The 23,323-nt window shown below is 38.2% G+C and overlaps 1 protein-coding gene across 1 annotated transcript in view; it reads left to right on the forward strand.

Annotated features, from left to right (window-relative positions):
• PCNX2 (pecanex 2) overlaps window positions 1-23,323 on the forward strand; it is a 151,987-nt gene that overhangs the window by 75,927 nt on the left and 52,737 nt on the right. The window contains exons 20-22 of the mRNA XM_082757622.1: window positions 2,444-2,585; window positions 8,140-8,317; window positions 21,763-21,871. Of these exons, the coding sequence (XP_082613748.1) occupies window positions 2,444-2,585; window positions 8,140-8,317; window positions 21,763-21,871 (429 nt within the window). The remainder of the gene's footprint in view (window positions 1-2,443; window positions 2,586-8,139; window positions 8,318-21,762; window positions 21,872-23,323) is intronic.

The raw sequence follows: 23,323 nt of genomic DNA on the forward strand, positions 1-23,323 counted from the left end.
AACTTTTACTGCAATACAGCAAGGAAAGCGTAGTAGAAATATAGATGTTTTTAAGGTTCATGTCCAATTGAAAACATTGTTCGGGGCTTTCTCTCCTTGATAATCATGAAGTCTGATGTGTACCCAAGTTTTGTTGTTGCATTAACTTAATCATAAGACATTACTGTAGGTCTTCTTTGCTTTGTCCCCTATTAAGTCTGTCTTCATTTGTCAGAAAACGTTATTTTCCTAAATGCAATGACTCAGCTTTTGAAAAGGTTGAGGTCTACATAGAGAGATGCCAGATTGATCTCCACAGATGGGTTTCCTTCTACTTTGAGATCAGATGCATTTCACGTGGTACCTGCTACAGGCAGCAGGCTTTTCTGCTTCCTTTGCAGTCCTCATTTTATATAATTTATATTTCCTCACTTTGGGGTTTAAATATTATTGGAATGCTATGGTCTTCTGTGTAGAAAGCAAGAGTTTAATTTATTTATTTTTTTTGTCTATTTATTTATTTATTCCCTGGTCCCTCGAGCTGCTGAAAAGGATTTTTTACCATGTTCTGAGATGAGAGGCTGAGGAGAAAAAGTTGTGTAATCCCTTTGGTAGATATGTCTGACAGGCTGTCTTCTTTTTTTTACCCTGTAAGAAAAATGTAGAAGCAGAACTTAAAGGTTACCTTTGTGTATAGCAGAAGGAGGTTGGAAAAGAACTGTATTCTATATTTTCAGGCGTGAACAGTAACAGGACAAATACACAAAGCAAGGGTTCTGTTAGCACTATTAACAGCATATAATTTAATTTTCAGCTTCCTAATTTTTGACAAGTGCAGTTCTTATGGTAAGGATGAATGATTGCTAGCAATTAGATGAGCAGCTGGTAATGACAATTCCACAAGTTTATTCTTGGGTTTGTTTTACAGACTTCAGACGAGTTATTTGGACTTTCAGGCCCTCCACAATATGGCAATTTTCAGAACAGTTCTCATGATGCACCTATGAGATAACTGATATATTTCTTGTTATTATTTTGTATGAGTGCAAGAAGAAAGGCTGAGCTTAAGATGTGTGAGCTTATGGTACAACAGATGTGTAGAAAGTAACGACAGACTGTGTGAGAAGGCCTGAAGCAAAAGATTCTTAGATTGTTTCCTCCTCCTTCCCCATTTCTGCTCTTATACCCCACAGACTCATCTAAGCCATTTTCAAACCATCCACTTCTTTCCCTGGGTGCCCCCTCAATATTTGCTATTCTTTTCTCTGTGCGTTGTCCATACATGCCTTGCCATGTCTTTCTGCTCCTGTGGCTACCTTTCCTTTTGGTCTATTTGATATGCACATCTCTTTATTCAAGCTCAAGTTCTTACACAGAAATTGGCTTTGGCCAGCCAGATGAAGTTTTGTAGAGCATAGGAGCTCTGAAAGCAATTTGTAGATCAGGAGAAGGAGAGAGCATAGAGAATAAAAGCTAGGTTCCAAAATAGGCATCTGACTGTGTGTGTATAATCTTAGGAGGTAGCCTGTCAGCATGTTGTCGTTCTTTGTCATTGAGAAGGTGGTGTGTGGCTGTGTGTGTGTGTATACATAATTATTTTCATTTCTGCAGGAAAAAGTGTTGGAGATTCAGTAGCTGGCATTGTTATTTCTGAGTCAATACCAGGTTCTGCCTTTTTGTGTTTGCTCTGTTTCTCCAATAACCTTGTGTAGATGAGTTCAGTTAAGAAGAAAGATGCTACTGTTTTCAGTACACAAGTGGTTCTGCACTCAGTTCACCTAAGTTCTCGTAGCACTTTAGTTGTACAGAACATTCTGTTCTTATTTAATATTCCCATTAAACCTGTGATCTTGTTAGAAAAGTCTACTGCAGAAAAAGATATTCTTTACTGGTGGGTGATGTGATCCTGGCAGATAGTTATTACAACAGCTGTTCTTAAAGTGTCTTGAGAAACATCTGTGACAATGTCTTGCTCCTATTACTTCTTCAGTCTTTAGATATCAAAGCGTGTTTAGTAATGAGGTCAGTAATACTTTGCAGTCAAATAAACAATATTTTGCCAGTTGGAGAGAGAGGCGCAAAGTTCAAATGAGGTTCCTGGTCAGAGCCAGAGCTGGAGAGGGCCTCTCCAGAACCATTGCATTACTAAAGGTGCTATTTAATACAGTGACTAGTAATTGAATTAGGTAGAATCTGCCATTTAGCATGTGCCACCTCTTATAGTTTCTGAGCATTTCTCATGAATATGATTATAAAAAGCAAAACAGATACTCTCCAAACTCGGAGAGAAAAATGATTTCTCTGGGGGAAAAAAAAAAAAAAGAGGATTTCTTTGTGTAATGAATTAGTTGGTTTATTGTATTTATTAATATGAGCTAACTCATATTGTTACTTCTATGGTATTGCAGTGCAAAAATGCAGATAATTTGATGAAATGGTGTGTTATCTGATTTTTTTATTTCAGATGCTGCTCATTTGATGTGGTTTGAAAGACTCTATGTGTGGCTTCAGTGCTTTGAGAAATACATCTTGTATCCAGCTATAATATTGAATGCCCTCACCATTGATGCTTTCTCAATTAGTAAATACAAGAAGCTTGGTACACAGTAAGTTGATTTGCTTATAACTCATGGCATGTGATTAGTAGACTATTCAGATTTACACTAAAGACTGAGAAATGAAATTTGTTTCTTAAATAAGTCTGCTTTTCACAATTTTCCTTTGTGCCTGAACTAATAATGTATTAGTTCAGTATACAATAATCATTGGCTCTGCGGAAAAAGAAAAAAAAAAAAAAAAAGCTACCATAGCACATGCTAAGGCATGACTCTAGTGAGAGACAGAGAAATTAAAAGATTAAAGAGCTATATATAGATATATATGGAATGTCTAAATGTCAATTAAAAGCAAGACGATCTATACTAGGCTGCAGGTGTCTGATGGGTATAAACACAGTGGGGTAACTAGAATTAATCAGATGAAAATGAGAAATCGAGGCTGGATATCAGGAAACATTTCCTAACTGAGGATTGTTAAGACTATGGCGTAGCCTCCCAGAGGAATTATCGGCAGCTTCACCACTCAAGTCAGACTAAACTGAATAAAATATTCAATAGTGTAGAATGGCAGGTAGTCCTGCATTAAAAGTGGTTTTAGAAAGATATGGATATACTTTTTTTTTTTTTTTTTTTTTTTTTTTCCCAAGTCTGTCTCTGATATTAAGCAGAAGTGATCCATGGACTCACAGTATGATTCTTGCAGAGACAGCCTTTTATGGTAAATATTTTGGTTGGTGACTTACCTACTGCAGATATTCAGCAGGCTTAGTGACTGCAGTATCCCCAGTGAGCAGAATTTCTGCAGTCTTTTTATCAGAATGACAGTGATGCAGATGATAAAAACAAAGAAACAGCTTGTGTTCAGGAAGGAAAGTTCCAGTACCAGGAAAAACTGCTGGGGCAGGGAGAAGTTCCTCAGTATTAATAATAATTTAGATTTTTGACTTTAAAAATTAGATTTAGAAATTAATGTACAAATGCATGTTTTGCTTATTCTTCTCTTAAAGAATAACACAGCTTTAAGGACTAATTTTTTTATATATATATTTTTAAATATATTCTCTGCTTATAGTGGCTAAAACTAGCATAGATTGTTAAACAGATTTTTCCATATATTCCTCCCAGACAGCTGCTTTTCCAGAGAGACTCTCAATGGTCACTCAGATGGGCTGTGTAGTTCCCCAGTGACCTTTTTGTCCTTGGGAGATTCTAAGGTTGATGTGCTTCAGGGGTTTAGGTGTGTTATTCAGGGTAGGTCTGTGTTGATGACCATCACTGTATTTGGTTCTGCAGGGCTGGGAAAACTAAAACATAATCAAAATGATATTTTTCAGTAGTTAGCAGACGTGAGTGAATACATGCACAGAGCAAATACGTGGAGTTTAAAAGGTGCTATTTCTGCATAGTCATTCCTCAAAGCTAAATTACACTTTAAAGTATCACCTCCCTGAAGCCTTCAGATGTAGTGAGTCTGTCCAAAAATCTTGAGATTAAAGAAAGCAATTACATTTGTCTGCCTCTGATTGTTTAGCCTGTAGGGGAATTACATGACAATCCTTTGCTTCCCCATCCTCTGTGTGTATGTGTGATCACCTTGGATTTAAATCTACCTTTTAGCATGCCAGTAAAAATAAAATTCCTGACTGCAATTTCAAAGAAGTTCCACTCAGGTATGCCCAGACTTCAATCAAAGAGATGCTGTTGACTTAGGGAGCTAAACCCTATGCTGACAGTGGTAGAGCTATAGAGCTGTAGCTCCTTTCAGACAGTAAAGCCCATGGGTGAATGCTGCTGTGTCAAGACTACTGCTGACCTTGGTGGTACAAATCAGTTTGGGCTATGTTTACCCATGTGACAACTGTATTAGTGGACTGCAAGGAAGATGAACTCTTGTTTTTTTTAGTCCATAAGGTACAGAACTTGCCTTTCCTGCCCCTTGTTGGCTTTCTCCTGATCTGCTGCCTCTGGTAATAGGAGCACAGAGGCAGGAGAGGATGGAAGTTGCCACATAGTTTTCTGTCTGCTTTTTGTCTACGCTGATCTTCATGTCTTTCCTTCTTTTTCTTGTAACTGAGGTTGCAGCACTCCCAGTATCCCCTTCTCTCGCACTCCTCTTTAGTTTTGTTCCACTAAGACTAGCTTGTAAATGCCACGCACAAGACCTTTGTCCTCAGATCCTATCTCTTTCTCCTCAACTCTGTAAGCCCTTGAAGGAGTCCTAGATTCTCCTTTGTCCTTCATATGCCATGTTGCTAACACAGAGAAAATATAACCCTCAGTATATAGATAGCTATTTTCTTTTGTTGGAACACTCCTTACTTATTTACCACCCGAGGATCAGACTGTATCATGCTGCAGAGAAGGGAAGGCACTCTCCTTTTATGTGTCTGAAAATACCCAATGTGGTAAGTTTTGTTTGATTTTATTTTGGAGTTTTTCTCAATTCAAATCTATTTCTTAAAGTAAGTTTCATCTTGTTTTATGATTAAAAGGACTGAAGTGGTTTGCTTCTTGGAGAGGCAGCACAGCTGCTTTCACAGCCAGAAGTTCGCTACAACTTTGGAGACCCTAATGTGCTGGTTATTAGTGGGATTCATGCTGACAAGCTGAAATGCCTTCTCATGTTACCTGCCACAGAGAGTTCAGAAATAAGCCCTTATTTCTCATTCTCTCTCTCCCGCTTTCTCTCTACTGGGAGTTAAGGCACCGGGAAAGGCATCTTGTGCGACAGTATCTTTAAAGAAGAGGGATAATGAGCAACTTGTTACCTGTTACCCCTTGAGAGCATTATTTTATAAATGTCCTTTTTGTGAAATTTTCCAGGTGTTAACAGATTTGGTAAGGAAAAAGTCATCTTTTTGCTCTATCATCTCTAAAATTTCCATGTGAAAATTCTTCCACGTTGTAAGAATTTTATTCTTTCTGCGAAACATAAGATCCAAATGGTTTGCACGTGACACATTGGGATGGATTCTGGTGACTTCAGAATCTGTTCGATTTAGGCACTAGGTTAGCCCTTCAGGAATTCGGGGAAAATTTAAAACCGCAGCTTTGACAAGGCGAGAAATAAGGTCAGCTTGGTAATTCATTCAAAGAGTGAAGTCCTGGTGATTCATTAGAATGACCTGCACTCAGAGAAACTTGTATCTTCATTAAGGAAAATACACAATAATGAATAAATGCCACGTGAGATCAACCTGGAAATGCACAGGCTGAGAGCCTTCCTAGAATGATGAAAACCTGTTTGGAGCTTTCTGACCCATCAAATGTCAGTCATGGCAGCAGGTATTCTCCTGGTTCGCAGCAGGATGGAGGAGAACCTCCTGTGCATTTTGCAAATATGTGGCCTACTTTATGAAGTCACTCAGTATTCATTAAAATCCCCATCTATTTTTACCAGCATCAAAACACAACACATCTCCCCAAAAGTATTTGTATTTGTGTTTAATTTACATAGGAGAAGTCATCTGGCTCTCAATTCACAGGGAGTTACTTGTACATGTCTATTAAGTTTATGTTGTCTTTTCAGGAATAGATCCAATTCAGCTTTTAGGCATCAACATGTAAAACTGCAAACCGAATGTACTTGTTCAAGTGCCAGAAAGCCCTGGGGATGCCTAATATCACTAAATACTCCTGAACTTGACTTGATGGTTCATTAGGAGGCTCAAGGTGTACTTCTGAACGTGCCTGGAGCTTTCTGAATAAATAACTTTTACCTTACCCTGACTAGGAAGCAAACACCCAAAGGTTTTGAGCTGAGAGGTGTTGCCCAACATGTGATCAGGATTGGGGTCACAAAATACTGCTTCTGTTTCCTTCCTTTTAAAGACCTTGGTGGCGCAGTCGGTGTTGCCTACTTCATTTAACCAAAGTCCAGCTGCTGAGCTCCTGCCAGGAAAGTGGAGGCTATGGAAGGTTTGCTCCTGATTCCTCCTGCTTTGCTGGGAAGGAAGTTCTTGTAATGGTGAGGAATCATGGGTTCCAATTCCTGCTTGAAACCCTATCACCGTGTCTTCTAGTGGTTGTTAGATAAAAATACAGGACCATGCCAGTGTTTACTGTGTGGAGCCCAGTACTGTGTTGCAGCTCAGGGGAGTGCTTGCCAACAAAGATGTGGAATCTTACTCTGCATTTCTGGTGACAAAAAGCCTTTAAACAGATGCAGCAGGAGTTGAGGGTACTTTGGAGGATGGAATGCAGGTCTCAATTCCTCCAGGGCTGGAAAGTGGATGGATTTGGGTTCTTTCCTTCCCATGCAAGTATTCTAGACAGCAGGGTGCTGCAGGAAAGTGTGGTGTCACAACCGCCCTATTGAAAGAATACAGCCACGGTCAGTTACCTTCAAGAATGAGCAAAAACGCTTAACTGTGCAGAAAGGAACAGAAGGAGACAAAGTTTCCACACCTGCAGTTTTAGGTCAGTGTGGGTTAAGACGGGGCAGTGTGTTCAAACCCATCACCATCCTGGTGATTTCCTCTAGGATTTCCTCTAGGCTAACTTTAGACATTTGCTTGTTGCCTGATTCTCCCCTCACACTGAAGGAGGAGCCAAAGTGCATTGCCTTTGGTTTTGATTCTACCCGGGTGATCTAAAACTAATGTCTGAGACCTTCCTAGTGTGTAACCCCCTAAGTGGGCTGTAATTATCAAGAGATCAAAATTGCTAAGATCATCTTTCTAATTCTGTAAAGTATCTTAAAAACAAAACTAAAAAACAACCTCAAGTCTCAGAGTTCTGATATATATATACAGAGACTGGAATGGTTTTCTAAATTTAAGGTGTGCTAACACATTACCTCCATCTTTTCTTCTCATTTAATTCTACTACCTTTTTTTATTGTGTAGTTTTCTGGGTAGTAAAAAAAGGAACATTATTGTCTTGGAGATGCAGTAGAAAGCACTTTAATTTTTGGAGAGCTTCATGGTTTTCTGTATGGTCACTTAGTACTTAGCATTCTCAGCTTAAGTTCACTGTCTAATAAAGTAGAATGAAATGCAGATTGCATGAGTTTTACAACATATAGGTACAATGCACAATTTCTTTTAATCTGATGAAGGAATTACTATATAGACTAGATGACCTGCAAAACAACAATATTAAAGATTTCAAGCATCTCATATCCATGGGTGTTTCTATCCATAATTTAGGCATAGTATGTAATAGGAGAATATTTATAAACTGTGATCAAGTTAAATTTCTAGTCATAAAAATTGGAGTGGGTTCAAGATGTTTTCTTAAATTACAGCAATGGATTAATGGAATAATGAAGATAAATTCCGAAACAAATTTTATTTTAAGAGCTGTATATAGTATAGCCTTTTTAGGTTCTTGGATTTTAGTAGCCAATACTCTTCTTTTGGTACATAATTATTTCTTTATCACAGATTACAAGTGTGTGATAAAATAAAAAGTTGCAGATGGGTAATGTGATTATTAAGAGAACACAGGATTAACATCAGAAATCAATAAGATGTGTAGATTTAGATATACAAAGCACTCTGAAACACATCTGGTGCAGCTATTTGTATTTAAGAGCTTCATAATTCAATGTTTTTATTACTTTGACTTGATTAGGTTTTTCTTTCTGTATTTCTTACAGCTGTGATATTATCCTGATAACAGTTGCTGGGATGAAACTCCTCCGTTCCTCATTCTGTAATCCTATTAATCAGTTTGTTACTTTGAGCTTTACTGTGATCTTCTTCCGATTTGACTATAGAGACATTTCAGAAAATTTCTTGCTGGATTTCTTCATGATGTCCATTGTGTTTCACAAGGCAAGTTTTCTGTCATTTCTTTGGAAAAATGTATTTCATAGCTTTGATTTATCTTCTCAATGTCACTGTGCTGATCAATATGTGGTGGTATTTGTCAGAAATGATGCAGACATATATAGGCACAGATTACTGGTATTATAGAGGGAAAAAAATCTGTAAGCTAAAACCAAGGTTTCAGGTAAATGTCTTCTGGTTTTGTGCAGTGTTTTGCATTTACTTTTTGTTCACATGTTGTTACAGAAGTTCATAACTATCATTTTCAAGAGCAAAATCCTCAATGGGTTGGAAAGAGCCTCTTGGGTCATTAGTGCAGGGCTGCCCTCCAGATCAATCGCCTGGGTGTTTTTTTATCTATGTTTCCTTTGAATGCCTCTTGTATTCAACTCAACAACTTCCTCTGGGAAATTATTCCACTAGATAATCATCCTCAGGATAATAAATGTTTTCCTAATGTCAGACTTAACATTTTTCTTTTCCTAGTTTCTATGCGTTATCTTTGTAATGCTGCCCTTAACCTTAACCTCAAAGCTCCTTCCTCTTTCTCATTGTTAACCCTTGGCTAGTATAGAATGTTTTCTAGTTGCATTAACTTCCAAAACAAACAAACCAATAAAACCAAACCAACAACAAAAAAACACTTTCTGCATCATTTGGATCATATCCTGCCTTGATTGACTATCTATGCTGTTTCACTGGAAAAAGTAGATTTAACTGATACCTAGATAAAACATGAGAAAGTACTGAAGACTGGCCTGAAGCTTTTACCAATTCTTTTGCATTTAGCTTTTAAATTCTCTGGTCCCTGATTGTTGTAACATACAATACGGTCCAGAGGTAATTCTGCTGAGGTGCTTTTTTTTCTTGTCCTTTGTTGTTGATTTTGTTTGGTGGGTTTCTTTCACTAAAATATTCCTGCTACAAGTGTGAGTATGACCCAGCTAACATGACTTCTTTTATGAGAGAAGAAAGGCGCGGTTCCATATTGACTGTAGTATGTTCTGTGGGAGATGCCTATCAATGCGTAGATGTATTGAGCCCTTCTCTACAAGGAGCATCAGCTAACACTGCTGCTCCCACCCACACGAAGTTTCAGCCTTCCTGAGGAAAAGCCCAGTTTATTGGTGTTACGTTGGTGGTTCCCAGTCACTCAGGCAAAGTGCAAAGCAGAAATTGAAGGCTTTCTCCTCACTTATTTCTGTGCTGCTGGAAGGTAGGAGGGGAAGGGAGGACTAACAGTAAGGTTGTGAGTCATCATGGCCTTTCTTTTTTTTTTTTTCCTTGGGCCACTGTCCAGCAGCAGCTTCACCTTCTTAAAGCCTCCAATCCTCAGTCCTGTACTGTTGCTCTGCTGCACCACCTCTGTGCTAGGGTGAGAAGGCAGGGACTAAGGGATGAAGTGAGGAAGAAAAGGAGCAAGAAGAGCTTCACAACCATCTTTTAAGAAGCACCGCTTTAGAAAGAACCACTCCCCACCACATACTGTGTGATCCTAAAATAGGGTCAGAGTAACTTTTAAGCTTCTTACCTCTGAGGGAAGATGAGCCGTGAAAGGGATGCAGAACTTGTTTGTGTTGTGGCAGTTTTTCAAGTACTTGTTGCTCTACTGTGTTCCCTAGGGAAAGGGTGTGTGTGCATTTTTACCACCAAAGCAGGTTGTTGATTATGTGCTTCAACAGACACCCTGTGTCCAGTTAACAACTTATATAGCCCTAAACCTAATTCTCCAAAAACCTCCTTAGGGAATCAAAAAATGAGCATCGGACTTGGAAGTTTCAGAATACATTAATTCTTTTGAAAATGTTGACCTTGTGAGCGTATCATAAAATACTGGTGTGGGCTATTATATATTTTTTGGAAGAGAGAGACATAGAGGCTTTTCAGTGTTGGTCGTGTGTTTTTTTTTGGAGTTGCTTCGTTAGTCTGGATCTACTGTTCACTGTACAAAGGAAAGTTATAGCAATAGGAATGAGATAATGAAGGATGCATACCAAATTGAGTAGAGATGTGTGCTGGAATAACTGCTACTTTCTAATACAGGCTTTCAACCTAGTAGAGATGTGTTTTTAAAACGCAGTTTTAGCATTGATCTGTCATCTTCTCCATATCTCATTAAATCTGAAATTTTGCAGGTCATTAGTTCATCAAGGGGACTTTCCATGCTCCATTTTAAAAAAAATGAAATTAAGTGGTTGAATTATTTATATTACAAAAGCACACGCACTGTTTCACAGTGATCATTAAAGCCAATCTGAAAAATAGCATAGCAGATGATAGCAATTAAAGTCCTATTAATTTCAAATCGTAAAGAACATATTTTCTTTACTGTAATTAAGGTCTGAGCCTTTATTAGCTCAATATTGTGGAACTTTTTAAAAGGATATGCTCACTTGAGGATAAAGATGATACGTGTATTCCATACTATAGGCACTGAGCAAACTGCATCCAGATCTGTAGCTAAAAGCATTACAGGCCTTCACAAATTCTGTCCATCTGTAGTTCAGTCATTTTTATGTTTGAAGCTATTTTTAAAAAGATAAAGACAAGAACCAGAATAGTTTCTGTTGTCTTCACCTTTGGCTATGCAGAAGTTATCACACAATCATGGCTCTTATCTGCTTGCTTGTTGAAAGTGTCAACTTCCTACCATCAGAGTCATGGAACCCTACAAGTGCTATACTTTAATCATAGTGATGGCAATTTTTCAGCATGGTTACCCCGCAAAAAAAAAAAAAAAATTATTTGCATGCTGTCAGAGCAATGCAGCAGTAAGCATTTATTTTCTTCTGCCAGCCACTGGAGAAAGTGTCTAAATTCAACAGACATTCACAACTGTGCTAGTGAATCTTGAAGCAGATTGTGTTGAATAAAACTCTGCTAATAATGTTGGCTGGGATATTTCTGAATATCTGATTGTGCTTCTCTCATTTTCCCCATTGTGCAGTTGATTTAATGTACTTTAGTAAAATCAGATGCTCCAAATGAGCATATTGCCCTCTGAAGAAGTTGAGGCATGGAAGTCCGAATCACGGCACTGAGACTATCCGTTTGCAAATATCCAAACCACCCACACTGGGGTGATAGAGAGAACAAGAGAGTCTATTCAGTTCTATTCCTGAGGCTTTTTTAACCAACATAAATTTTTGGTCTATTTTAACATGATTATTAATACCACATGATTAATTCACTTTTTTTTGGAACAGCTGTTCACGTTCTGACCAGTTTTCAGAATGTGAAAAATTAATGCTAGAAGTTCATTAGCCATATGTTGAGTATGCTATTTTGTCTTTCAAATTACTGTAGGAAGGGAGCAAGATAAACATTTAGAAAAGACTTTATTTTTAATAATGATTACAGCTTTCAAATCAAGTGGAACAAGACTTCTCAATCTTTCTTATTTCAGGACATTCCATGTAGCCACCCACGGTTTGTCTTGTTGGCTACAGCCTGCGATTCTCCTGTCTGAAATTCCCATTGTCTATAGTCTTTAAATCAGAGCTAATTGGTCTTTTTAAAAATGTGATAGTTCATTCAAAAACTGTATGTATACTCCATGGGAAATTGAACTGGATAATTGAGACAGTCTTTGTGGTCTTCATGATTCCATGTAAACTTCTGATATAAGCCAGTTGTTCTCTTGGTCTTTTGAGAAGATGCTATAGTATCAGTGTGAAGTTTAATAAGTATGTTCATACTAGGTGAAACAGGAAAACCACACGTAATTGCGAATATATTCTTCACAAGGCACATTGAAGATGGAATCTATACCGGGACTTAGGAAGTTTCTTTGTAGACACCTAACAGTAATATTTTTTTTTCTATAGTAGGGTAGAAACCATGGGAATATTAACCAGTTAGGGGATATGGAAGAATACACAGTGAATACATGGTGGAAAGATGGACTTTTCTTAAAATGGTGAAAAGATGGATCTCTGATTTCTACTGAGGAAAAATTCTAACATACATAACACACACAAAAGGGAGAGCATATGAAGTGTGATATAACTCACCAAGTCCATCTTTCTTCAATGCAATTTAAAAAATAATAATAAAAGGAATGTGCCCAGCACTGCCCTCCTTGGTAACTGTGTGAGCTGCTTTTAAAAGATGTCTGGAATAACAGCTGTTGAAGTCAAGAATGAAGAGGTATTGTGAAGTGTGATTTAGAACTCAATGCAAATAATTTTAGAACAGCCAGGATATTGGTTTGGAACTGGTTAAGTGTTAACAAAAATGCCTAGGGCAAGGCTTGTCCCCAACTCTCTTCTGTGTTCTAAAGATCCAGCTTTGCATTTCATCCAGTGCCGTGTGCATCTTTTAACTCTTGTTGGTGGAGAAGTGTGATGCTGTCTTCCTGAACTACTTTTGGAGCCTCGATTGGTGCCAATGTTGATTTGAGGAAGCAAAGAGAGAAATGGCTGGGGAGGAAAGAAGAGACATATCCACTTCTTTCTTTGTGATGTTTGTATCTGGCAGTGTACAAACTAAGGCCAACTCTCCCTCAGTTGTAATATCCAGCAGTGTACATAGTTGCCTGTCTGCAATTTAAAAAAAAAAAACAAAAAACAAAAAAACAGCGTCTGGTTTACTTTTCTGCAGTTGCAGACTTCCTAGGCAATGCTGACCATAGCAACAAGGAAACAGCAGCATCCCTCATGCCTGTGGATGGACACCTGCAAGAAGTAACAAAGTGGTCCACTGAAAGAGTCACCATGTCTTAAAACAAGGTGGTACCCAAGGATCAGTCGATGCTGCTTCCCCGTAAATTAAGATTCACAAGCTCAGGGCAAACTGGACACCAGCAAGCTCTCAGATGGACTTAGCTGGGTTCTTAAAACAGCTTAGGAATGTTGGGGTATTGCTACCAAAGTAGATGTCACTCTACTGTTCATAGTGGTCTGGCTGTATGGGTGAATCCTTTTCAAGGAAACTTGCATAGGTGAGCAGTTTGAATCTTGAGCCTGTAGCATTATCTAACTTACCTGAATGGGGACACTGGGAAATCAACCTGTTTCCATTTTTCCTGCAGCTATATCTTTCTTAGAGCCATAGAAAAGATCTACATGCATGTAAATGGAAAAAAGTGGTCCTTCTCCAGTAACACAGATTGAGAACTTCAAATTCTTGCCATATTTTAATACAGAGGGAGAATCCCCATCAGCAGACAAAAAGTATTATAAGTTCTATTGACTGGAGTGCCTCTTCCCTGCATTCGCTTTCTTACATGATCTAGTTGGTTAAAGAAACTGCCCGCGTATTTCATGCTATGCTACACAGATACCTTTTTGGCTTGATAAAGTCATCTTGTCTAGTATTTCATACCAGATTGCCAGTACAAATGGATGGAGCAGGTTTACAATCCACTTTGAAAATATTTGAGTTTCTTACACCTGTGCTACAGCCATTCACGTAGGCCAGCACTAGGTCTGCAGCACCCATCTAGGCCTGGAGCAAGCTGATCATCTTGCCTCTCTTCTGTACTGTAATTGGATTTTATGTGCCTGACAGTGGGTTTCAGCATGCAACTTCTTAGCTATTCAAGTTGAACTTCATGATACAGGACTTCAAGGATGGAAATAGCTGCTGCAAGAATAGCACTTATGCCAAGATCATAAGTGCTGTTCTGATCCCCTCAATCTGTAAGCATCTAAGCTGGCATTGCCATTGCAATCAGCGTTGGTTGCCCTGTAAACTGTGTGGTTGCTTCTGGCGATCTCTGTGGGTGTTTTTGTAGTTTTTTGCCTGTCTGCTCACAGCTCAGAGCAAAAAGCAGCATATTGGAGGTTCCTGTATGCCAGGCTGTGGTGAGTTGGTTCTTTTACCTGTATCTTTCATGTGTAGAGCACAACTGAGATATTCAACCTGTTGAATTCTGCACTTCAGAATATCAGTTTTTGACAAATCCATTCAACTTCCTTTAAACCCCAGAGAAGGAACCACGCCGAGCTTACATCTACTACACCCATCCTGAAGGGAATGATAAGACCCACTGCCATTAACCCTCTAATGTATAGGAATATATCTCTTTCAGTGCCTTGTATGCTACTGGCAGGCAGTCTAATGGCCTCTTAATTTGTGTGTGTGGATGAACTAATTAGCAATACTAAAATATGAAATCACCTTATATTTTCTGATAGTCAAATCCACTGAGGGCTCTGAATTTGTCTTCATGCATAAGGCAAAATAATCAAAGAACCAGAGCTTGTTAAATTTGCCTTCATTAACACTGAATTCATTTGCCTAAATACTGTTACCCCTGCTGAGCTCACTTAAGAATACAATTTCCCTGTCTGATGTTTCTTCTTCCTTCCCAGAATACATTTTCCAGCTAATAAGGAGTACATTTTTTTATTCACTTTGTATTTTATACAAACTTTTCTCTTTCTGTATGCTTCTTTTTGCCATAGTATCCAATGTCACATATTTATGAAAGATCATCTGAATGTCAAAGTAACTCTAGCTAAGACACCGGCTTGTAGCAACCTGCCAGACGTGTTGATCAAGCTTAACTCTGTAAGAGCTCAACATCTGCAGCACAGTCCCTTGGACAGGGAAGAAATTATGCATGTCATCTTATTTTCCTTCATTTTATGAGAAAGCACTGCCAAGTGCATTGACCTTCTTAGTGCTTTGTTAAGGTAATTAACCTTTGCGGCAACAAAACTCTTGGTTTGTCTGAGTGTTCCAGTGGATTTAGGTGCTACTTATAAGTCAAAAGCCTCACTCTTTTTTCTGTCTCCTTCTGATTTTCCATCCTACTCTAAATCTGATGTTTCACTTCAAAGCTTCTGGCATTAAGTTGTTAATTCGTATTTTAATCCATTTCTTGCCATCCAGGCATCCTGAAATCCAGTGTCTTAATCAGCTGCACCTTCTTTGCTCACAGCTGTTTCCTCAACTTTTGATATCTGGTATATAAACCCTGTTAAGACACTTTCTGCTGAGTAAAATACCCAAGGCTATATCTGATATTTGACAGGATAATCCCAGTGGTATTTTCTGTAGACTCCTTAACTCTCTTGAGCATTGTACAGTTCATGTTTCCTTTGAATACTGGAGAAGTGGTTTAATTGATTTTTCATTCAGTGTTCTGTCACTGACCTCTTTGTTAGCCTTTACTCAGTGCTATTCCCCAGTTTAATTTTCTCTCCTTTTTTTATTTTTTGGGTGTGTTTTTCTTTTAGATTAGGACAAACAGTCTCGGGTGCAGGAGGATGTACACCTGCTCCCTGGATCTGTCTGGCTCACTACATATTGAGGACAATACTCATTTACATTCATGCTGTTAGAGCCTTGTGCTGTATCTGTTGATGCAAGCACTGAGAGAGAAATCTTGAGTATCTGGTGCTTCAACACACAACTCTGTGCATTTTTATGTCTACGTTATCTAAAGGAAATCTCTAGAAAGTTGCAGCCGTGCCTGTGAAGGCTTCACTGAAAAAGCTGGATCGGTACAGCTCCTGGATGATTTAGTTCACTTGTTCAGTCCCCTGCAAATTAAGCTGATTATCTGTGATCTTGTCCTTTTTTGCCCGTCTTGGGAAACAGGGGAGGTGGTTTCTTTTAGTACCACAGTCTCCTTCCCTGGGCTTTTGCTGTTAGCTGACAATGTTGGAAGCAGCAGCCTCTGCCATGAGCATATCCAGGGCTGGTATGTCTTATCATCTTCATATTGTCATAATCCTCATCATATTTATGCCTGATGTTTAACATTTAACTTAAAATTTAAGGCTTCAGAGACTTGTTACTCCACCTGTTTAAAACATACCTGTTTTGTATACCATTGATGTGAGGTGCTGAACACTGTGTTTCAGGAGTATAATCCTACAAGATTTGGTATCGGAGCCTTGGACTGATTATAATTTCATCCTCTTATATATGTTGCATTAGACAACGATGTTGAAATTCCACAATATAAAGGCTTCAAATGTCTGTAAGCAGAAGCAAATAAAGACAGTCTGGAAAGAATTTGTCATAGATTCAAACTTAGCTCTATTCAAATACACCAATAAAATGTCATAATGATTTATGCACAAGCATTAAAAAGATTTAATATTTCTAGTAAATCTTGTTTTTTAGGATTTTGTAGGTGAAAAGTGTTTCAAATAGCATTAAATGAAAACTAGAAAGTCAATGATCTGCAAAGCAAACCCGCAAACTAGAATAAAATTATTTCACCCAAGTTTAATTTCATATCCATTAACATGTGCATACTTATAATGTTTCAATTTTAATATATCTTAAATTTTATTGACATAAATATGCATATAAATGCAAATAAAGAAAATGTACCAGTAGATATCAGAATTTACTTCCAAGACTACTCCAGCTACCAACTGACTGGAATTAGTTTAACGTGAAAAATTAAATGCCTGTGTCGTAGTTCCCCCCCACACACACCCGGCCCTCAGTATCTGAATATCTTAGTTCAAGGCTCAAGTTCTTAGGATCTAAACAGGAATATAAAGAAATAACTTCTCAAAGTGATGAATAATTGTTTTTTTTTTTTAATCTCTCATTTTTGTGTTGCATACAGCGCATGGAGCCATATGTGTATGACAGTTATTTTTTGTTTAAAACCAATGTGTGCATATACTTCTTTAAAACACAGCAAAATTCAAGCTTAGCAAGAAAATTTTAATGTTTATGCATTATTTAGTCCCAGTATTGCCAAGGAGTCTGCCCACACAGAGTCCTAACAGATGCTAGACAGATAGACAGGCTGCCAAAGGCTGAAGGCATTGCATAGTCTCCATCTCACATTCAGTGTCTTTTAAATTCAGCTGTTAATCTCTGTCTAGATCATTGAGATACAACAAACTGGGAAAAGGAGATGACATTTTAGTGGTGTTTCCGACTCCCAAATCTTTTTTTTAATATTAATTTCAAGTCACGTTCCTAATTTGTAGTATTATTTAAGTTTGGTTAAGTAAGAATAACCAGATTTAAAAGAAATACTTAAAAAATTAGTCTTTGCTTCTACTTTTTGTATAGACACATAGAAAACTAGTTTATGCACTAACATTCTGTAGAGGCATCAGAACGCACAGAAGACTTAAGGATGATTAAGATGATAAAATGTGTTGTGTCCGTATAAAATAAATATAAAAGGCAGATGCATATTCTGCATTTTCACTTGACAGTAGTAAGAAAGTGGTAGTTTAAATTCACTAAGTATACTGATAATTTAAACTCTTTATCAAAGACTTAAAAACTGTTTAGAGTGCAAAACTGTCATATGAGTAGAGGTATCTAGGAGCATTAGAACTTTATACCCTAAAAAAATATATCATTTTTTCTGCTTAATGAACTGTAGAAAACATTGAAGTTCTAAGAAAGTGCAATATAAATATCCACTGATAAATCATCCTAAACTGGGATGTAGAGGTCTCAAAGAAAAATTAGTGTTTTATATGTGTTTAAGGAGGTTATGAAGATGGGAAAAACTTGGCACAGATTTTTTTAACGTTTTCCCTTCAAATGGGAAGCTTCCCCCTTTTGTAACTAGCACTGTTTGAAAATATACTTTACATCTATCAAGAGCAAGTTATTACCCTCATTCAGAACAAACTTTACTGAGCATAAATTTCATGATTCACAGAATCACAGAATGGTTGAGGCTACAAGGTACTTCTGAAGTTCGTCTTGTCCAACCCAGCTGCTTAAAAGCAGGTTCAGCTACAGTAGATTGCTCAGAGCTGTGTCCAGCTGAGTTTTGAATATTTCCAAGGTTGGAAATCCCACTACTTCTCTTGGCAGCCTCTTCTAATGTGCAGCCACCCTCACAGTGGAAAGTCTTCACGTGTTCCATTTCCTATATCTCAGTTTGTGCCTGCTGCCTGTTGGTCCTGTCACAGGCATCACTGAGAGGAGTATGGCTCCACCTTCTTTAGTCCCCTGCATCATACATTTATACACGTTGCCTTCACAAGGATCCTTATTTTCTTGAGGCTAACCAATCCCAGCTCTCTTAGCCTTTTCTCATACGTGATATCCTCCAGTCCCTTAACCATCTTCAGGGCCCTTCACTGGACACGACCCAGTAGCTCCATGTCTGTATTGTACTGGGGAGCCCAGAAGTGGGCACAGCATTCCAGATATGGTCTCACAAGTGTTGAATAGAGGGTGAAATGATTGCTCTCCTCAACCTGTGACACCACTCATCCCTGGGTTGTTAGCTGCAAAGGGATTCCTGAAGTCGTCCTAGTAAAGACCAAAGCAAAGAAGACACTGAGTACCTTGTCCTTCACCAGGTCCCCTGCCTCATTCAGCAGTGGGTCCATGCTTTCCCTGGTCTTCCTGTTACTGCGGATAGCTGTGTAGAAATCCTTCCTGTTGCCCTTTTACCATCCTCACTCAATTCAAATTCAACTCCAGATGGGTTTGGCTTTCCTAACCCTTTCTAATTTTAATTGGTTCTGACAATTTAAAAGGTGTTGAAGGCTTTCCTCTTATATATGTACTAATGTCTTATGATTACTGAAGACCAAAATGCGGCTAGTCATTCACTTATTTCAACTACAGCTGTTTCTGAGGATTAGCTTCCTTGTATTTATGTAGGCAAACTTTAGCAGCTTCTGTTTTTCTGTGAGTAAAGCCATAGCACTTTGTAGATCCTTGGAGTTCCTGTATCAGAAAGAGAAGAAAATATGTAGTGAATTGGCTAAAACTGCTAAGGAGCAATATTTTTTCATATGTTTCTAGGAAAAAGAAAAAAAGGGAGAGAAAGTAAACCCAAATCCCGCCTTCCTAAATCTCTGTGCTGTAGTCTCTATATGACATTACCTTTAGTAAATATATTTAGATATGTAAAATGGTGATGGCAAGTTTCCTTTAAGGTGTTTTGCAGAGCATGCCCTGGCAACAGTAATTTAAGAAGTACTAGAGGCACTTGACAACTCTTAATGAAAGCAATAGCTTGAAAATCACACATTTCCAGGCCCCTAGGTGCAGTGTCACAAGGCTCTCAAAAAACAAGAGAGGTTCACTCGAGTGTTCTTACATGCACGTTCTTGCGAATGAAAACAAGCTCAGTCGCCTGTTTTGTAGAAGCAGTAGCTCAGAGGCAAATGCTGAAGGAAACAACAGCAAGTTCAAGCAGTGGTGAATGAAGAAATAGTAGGGCTTGCTGTAAGCAGCGGGGAAGTTTAGGCTCCATGGCCTATTTTGCAAGAATTTGTAAATATTAAAGAACGATGAAAATGATGTAATGGAACAAGAAGCCAGGAGGGTCTCCTTCTGGATTTGGTTTCCTAGCAAATGCAAAACCTGCATTTTATTTGAGGTTTGAAAACCTTTTGATGAACCCTGAGCTTTGAGCACAGCTGGGGTGATTTATGACTTTGTGATTTTGATCTGTAGTGGGCAGAACTGTGCTGGGTTATGCAGCAGTTCTGAATTTTTGAGGTTTCACTTCAGTCATTAGCTTTTTCAGCCCTTCACTTAAATTGTTAGTGGATATAACTTTTCTCCCAGCTGTTCATTCAGACATTTCAGATAAATAAAAAAGAAACAATGCAAAGCAATCCTCCAACCTCCTAAACAGGGTTCAAATAAATACGAGTCAGTTCTAGTTTCGGTTCAGTTTTACTTGCCCACTTTATCTGATGTTGTAGTTTTTGAGTCACATGTAGTATTTTTGAGAAAACAAAGTTGACAAGATATGAATTTCTCATAGTTAAATTAAGCAGGGGTAACCAGGCAGTGCCTTGAAGAGATCATGCAGCTAGTTTTTATCTGAGCTTTGGTGGTTTTAAATAATATGCTTGTGCAGAGTTAACAGAAACTGTATTTTTGCATATTTTACCTACTTTGAGTTGTGCCAAAGCACAGAATACAGGAGAAGCACTGCGTCCACTGCAACTGGAAGGTTTATCAGTTAAAACTGGAGTGTGCTCTGCCTGTGCAATTGTTCGGTGACACAAAGACCAAAACATTTTAATGCGATTAGTCATTCTGTGCCACCCTCCCAGTTCATTTGCAATTATTTACAACAGAATTGGTAGGGAAGCTCAGGGAAACATCTTATAAGTGCGTTACTGATGTGGATACAGATGGTCAAGCGTTACGTTGGGGGTGGAAACTTAGAGGCAGATGAAATGAGTTAACCAGTGAAGGTGTATCCTCGCTGGCTGTCAACACGGTAGTGAATAAATTGTGCTTAGGACCGTGTTGTGCTGCTGAGGCAGCTGTCATGGAGAAGCTTGTGTCCGTGCTAGTCAACTCTCCCAGCTTGTGTGCAGGTGGAGGTACAGAGCTGCCAACTGGATGTGAACCACGGAGGAGTTTCATTCCAAACCGTGCCTGGGAATTGCTTGAAGAGTGCTGGCTGGACTGGCCCAAAACCTTGCTTAGGGACCTTTCTACCAGTTTAAGAATGTACACAATACCCATGTCTGGGTGTGTTGCCTGGAAGTGTTTAATATACCAGTATTGACATATCTTCAGTGTCTTTCGGGATACTGGCAATGTCTTATTTTTCATTAACTCGGTTAGAAGATTTATTACGAGAAATTCAGTGTGTATTTGCTATGCGAGCATGAAATATTGCGTGTACTCCTGGTTCATTCTCAACTTGTGTGTGTCTTGAGCACTAATGACTATTGATGGCCAAATCTTTCCCAACAGCATGTCAGGAACCCGCACTGCAATATGAATCTGATAGCCCAGTGCAGGCAAGACAAAAGATCTGTTCTGGCCTGATGCCAAGAGAGCTGGCAGAAAAGAAAAATGTATTCCAGGAAATAAGTACACATCATTCTTGAATCAGAAGCTGCTAGTTGCAGCACCAAGCATATTTTACAGGAAGCAAAAGCAAATTCAATGTTTTCCAATTTGTCCAGTGCCACAATAAAAAATCACGTTAGTGCAGCATGTTTATGGTAGGATGGTTTGATCTTGAAAATGCAGCTACAATTCATGGTTAATGCCAAGCATATGCTCAGATAGAGATAGCATCTCCTACTGATTCAACAAATAAAATTCTTGTGTTTGAGAGAAATGTGCCTAGTTTCCATGTGCAGAGCCACATACATCACACTTCGAGCTTCTTTTTTTTTCTATATCCACTTTCTCCTGGGGTCTCTTCTGTAATACGGGAGTCTCTTCCTGGCAATGTGATATATGCAGCAAAAATCAGAACCTGTTGGCCTATTCAAAGTAGTAGGAAACGTGTTTTCCCAATGAAAACAGACATGTTTTTGCAGAAAGGTAATCTGGTACTTCAGTATGGTGGTTAAGAATATACCTAATTGTAAGTGTGAATTTCAAATGAAGAATAGGTTTTTGTACCTTACTAAAGTAAGGCTGTAATGCCAATGAAAGATAATGCAATATAAGCTATTTCACGTTCATTCTGCTGCACAGTTTTAAAAGATGTGTTATTTTCAGATATTATTAGTTAAAATTTACCTCAGTGCCTAAAATGTCACTTTTTTTTTTTTTTCCAGCTGTGGGACCTACTGCAAAAGTTACAGTTCATCATGACGTACATCGCTCCCTGGCAGATTGCGTGGGGGTCGTCATTCCATGTTTTTGCTCAGCTCTTTGCAATACCTCATATCCTTTATAAATTTATTCTTCTTTATTCTCAAATTCCTTTTCATGTATATAATTTAGCTACAGTGTTTGAACAAGGTGTGAAGTTTCCAGGTAGCTTGTATTTTAAAATGCGAAAATGCTTAAATCACCTCCTGGGGAATCTAGCTTTCTCTGGTTTTTGACTGTATGGGATTTGAAACTGGGAAACCAAGTTCTGACTCAGACTGCTTTATTTGTGCTTGCCCACTTCTCACCTAGTCACATACTTCGACAGTTCAGAGCACCGACTTCTGACACGTCTGGAAAGAAATGGTATGGCTGGCATACTCCCTTCAGCTTGGGTAGACTTTTATGTATACAGAAGCTGGTTTTGTAAAGTGTTGGGCATATTGCTGATTGAGCTCTAAAATATTAAGTACTTCCTCAGTTGCTTCCAGTTAGTATCTCAGATACAAATTCATGTCAGTGAGCTAATTCCTGTTGCAACTGTCCTGATTTATTTACTTATTGCATTTCAGAAGCTGGATTTTACTATTTCTGTGTATGTTTTTCACTGTGGGACTGAAAAGCACTCTCCTTTTTTACATTTTTTTTACATTTCCACTGTGTTTTATAAGTATGTTCATCAATGCTAAAATACTTCAGAAAATGTTTCAGTGCCCTTTCCAGGGCTATGACCGTTGTCACAGAGAAGATTTTCTGAAATAAAACATCTCACTTTAAGGTCTAATTCAGTTAGAATATTGATGTAACATGGGAAAATGACTATTAAAAAAATAATTAAATTTGATCAGTTAAATTTTATTGGTATGTAAACCATTTTCAGAGACAAGCTTTTCATTTCTTCCTTCCCTTCCAACCAAAATTGTGGAAAAAGAGTTGGGTGCTTTTAGTTCAGATGTACTGAAGAATTTACTTTGTGCTGCTTATTAGATATATAAGTTTAAGTCTTTGTCCCTTTCATCTCACAGAGAGTATATTTTTTTTCCCCCTCAGGTGATTTTTTTCCCCTTTGCTCTTTGCTGTGATATACTGAATTATATGCTGCATTGAGTAGCTATGCTTTTGTTTAGAGTTAAGAAATATAAATGGGAGTCTTGAACAGAGAGAAGTGAAGCCAGAACAACTCCCAAAAGGAGAGCTTTAAATTGGCTATTTACAAGAGGAAAACACTTTAAAAAGTTTTGATCCATCAGAGCACTTGGAGTGATTTGTAGCAAATTTACGGAATTTCACAACAGAAAATTGGTTTTCATCTCCGTTGTAGGTATGAATTGCAGGAATGTACATATAACGTTATTTAGCAAAACATCTAACAACTAAGATTATATTTCAACGAGTTTCCCTTTGGTCATATATTTTGTGCAGTGATAACTTTACTCTTGATGAAAGTACCAATTAAGCTTTGCAAAATGGAAAGCAGTTAACTAAGCAGGATTCAGTTTATGTACACAGTTATTACCGAAGTGA

This window comes from Aythya marila (genome assembly GCF_965140915.1).
Source record: "Aythya marila genome assembly, chromosome: 3".
NCBI classification, from domain to species: domain Eukaryota; kingdom Metazoa; phylum Chordata; class Aves; order Anseriformes; family Anatidae; genus Aythya; species Aythya marila.